Source organism: Otolemur garnettii, unplaced genomic scaffold (assembly GCF_000181295.1).
Source record: "Otolemur garnettii isolate 467f Iridium unplaced genomic scaffold, OtoGar3 scaffold00151, whole genome shotgun sequence".
In the NCBI taxonomy this organism is placed as follows: domain Eukaryota; kingdom Metazoa; phylum Chordata; class Mammalia; order Primates; family Galagidae; genus Otolemur; species Otolemur garnettii.
Genome location: NW_003852546.1, coordinates 1,932,921 through 1,934,987, shown reverse-complemented (window position 1 = coordinate 1,934,987; position 2,067 = coordinate 1,932,921). Strand labels below are relative to the sequence as shown.

The following is a 2,067-nucleotide window of genomic DNA, read 5'->3' as shown; positions in this document are numbered from 1 at the left end:
AGACAGCGTGCGGGGGACACCTACGGCCATCTGACTCCACTCCAACAGCCACGACCCCTTCCACCACGATTCAGTTGCATTCTTTGGTTTGTTTCCACCTTTAGTCTTCGATATGAACAGCCTACACCCCTCCAGTCGGTTTGGAGACAAAACTCCCCAAGGATATAGGTTTCCTCACATTCAAATGACAAGCTGGGGTCTCCGCGAGGGAACACAGAAGTTCCAGATGGCTGGGGAAGGGCGGAAGAAAAGGCCAGCGCGGGCCACTCCCGGTTGCCAAGGGTTGGGCAGATCCTCACAGGGCAGTTCCACACTGAGTGGCACGCGGGCTGGCAAGGGGAAGAGGGCCGCGCTGCGGAAGAAGCCCCAAGTCTTTGCAGCCCCGTTGCTCAGCAGGCAGGAGGGTGACGCATGCGCGGTGCGGGCCGCAGAGTTGTGAATGGTGCGTCTTGTTTGCTAGAGTTTGAGGCGGGCGGGCGCGCAAGGAGGAGGAGGGGTGGGGCCGGCGGGGGCGGGGCGGGCGAACGGGGTGGGCGGTGAGAGGAAGTGGCCGCGGCGGCTGCGGAGGCCGGGGGGGCGGCGAGAGCTGGGTCTGCGCGGGCGGTAGGCAACGGCTGAGGCGGCTGAGGCGGTGGCGGCGGCCGCGGCGTGGGCAGGGCTCAAGCGGGCGGCGGCACCTCAGACTCCCCGGAGCGGGAGCCCACGCGGGCGGGCGCCTGAAACAAAGGGAAGCGGGAGTCCGGGTGCCGCGGGTGGGCGGTCAGTCGGTCAGCGCGGAGCCGGCCAGTGGGTGCCCGCGCAAGCTCCGAGCCCGGCCGGCTGGCGCGGTCTCAGGGCGGGAAGATGCCGCGCGTCGTGCCTGACCAGAGAAGCAAGTTCGAGAACGAGGAGTTCTTCAGGAAGCTGAGCCGCGAGTGTGAGGTGAGGCAGACGGGCGGCGCGGAGGCCGCGGTGCGCCCCGAGTGGGCCTGGGAGGAGAAAAGTTTGGGCGGCGCGGTCCCCGGTAGCCCCGGGCCGGCGCGCCCGCGGAGGGGCAATCTCGCCCGGGCAGCCGCCTGCCCGCAGACTCTGCTTGCCCTTATCGGCGCCTCGCGGCGCGGGCGGGCGCGCGGGCGGCGCCGCGGATTTGCCTTCTGATTTCGGGCCGTCTCTGCCTTGCAGATTAAGTACACGGGCTTCAGGGACCGGCCCCACGAGGAGCGTCAGGCGCGCTTCCAGAACGCTTGCCGCGACGGCCGCTCGGAAATTGTAAGTCGCCGGGGCGGGGATGCGCGCGGGGGCTGAGGCGCGCGCGGGTCACTTGTTGCGCGGGGGCAGCAGCGGCCCAGGCCGGTTCCGGACAGCGTCGCGGACGCCGCGGCTGCCGGAACTGAGCGGGCGCCGTCTCACTTCCTACTCCGGATTCAAAAATGCGAAACCAGACATTGGCGGGCCGGTCCTCTCGGGGAGACGCTTTCCCTGTGGCCCGCTGCGGTGGCTTACGTTTCCCGGAGCCGGCTTGTTGAACAGTTTACGGCGATCGGAGCTCAAACGCGAGCCAAACCAAACAAGGGAAGGTCGTTGTGTAGTCTGAGACACGGATTCAGGGCATTTACAGGAAGAAAACACCTATTAAAAAAAAATTGGAACTTCATTCAAGGTCAGTGATAGTTTCTTAAAACTAGTTGGGTGGCAAATCTGCATTTGAAGCTGTCTCCCACTGTTGCTGAGAATAAATCTTTATTGCTCCGATAGAAGGGGAGGTGGGAAAAAGCCCTATAGGACTTGTCTTCATCTCCCGTGAGAATGTTAAGCCTCAGGAGAATCAGGCAGAGACCGTTCACCTGTTTTTTTCAAACCTTAAGTGCACAGAATCAGGGGTGTTCAACCTTCAGCCCGTGGGCTGCATGCTGATGTGGGAAGGCTTTTTTTTTTTGTTTCCTTGTGTTGGATGTCATGAAAGGTGTGTCAGGACTTTTTTTTTCTTTTTGCTAATCAGGTTAAAAACTGATCAGTTAGGCTCGGCGCCTGTGGCTCAAGCGGCTAAGGCGCCAGCCACATACACCTAAGGTGGCGGGTTCGAATCCC

At 62.6% G+C, this 2,067-nt stretch overlaps 1 protein-coding gene across 1 annotated transcript in view; it reads left to right on the top strand.

The window, feature by feature from the left end:
• The first annotated feature begins 576 nt into the window (after window positions 1-576).
• Window positions 577-2,067, top strand: part of CBFB (core-binding factor beta subunit) — a 7,280-nt gene continuing 5,789 nt past the window's right edge. The window contains exons 1-2 of the mRNA XM_023518914.1: window positions 577-921; window positions 1,162-1,248. Of these exons, the coding sequence (XP_023374682.1) occupies window positions 844-921; window positions 1,162-1,248 (165 nt within the window). The 5' untranslated portion in view covers window positions 577-843. The remainder of the gene's footprint in view (window positions 922-1,161; window positions 1,249-2,067) is intronic.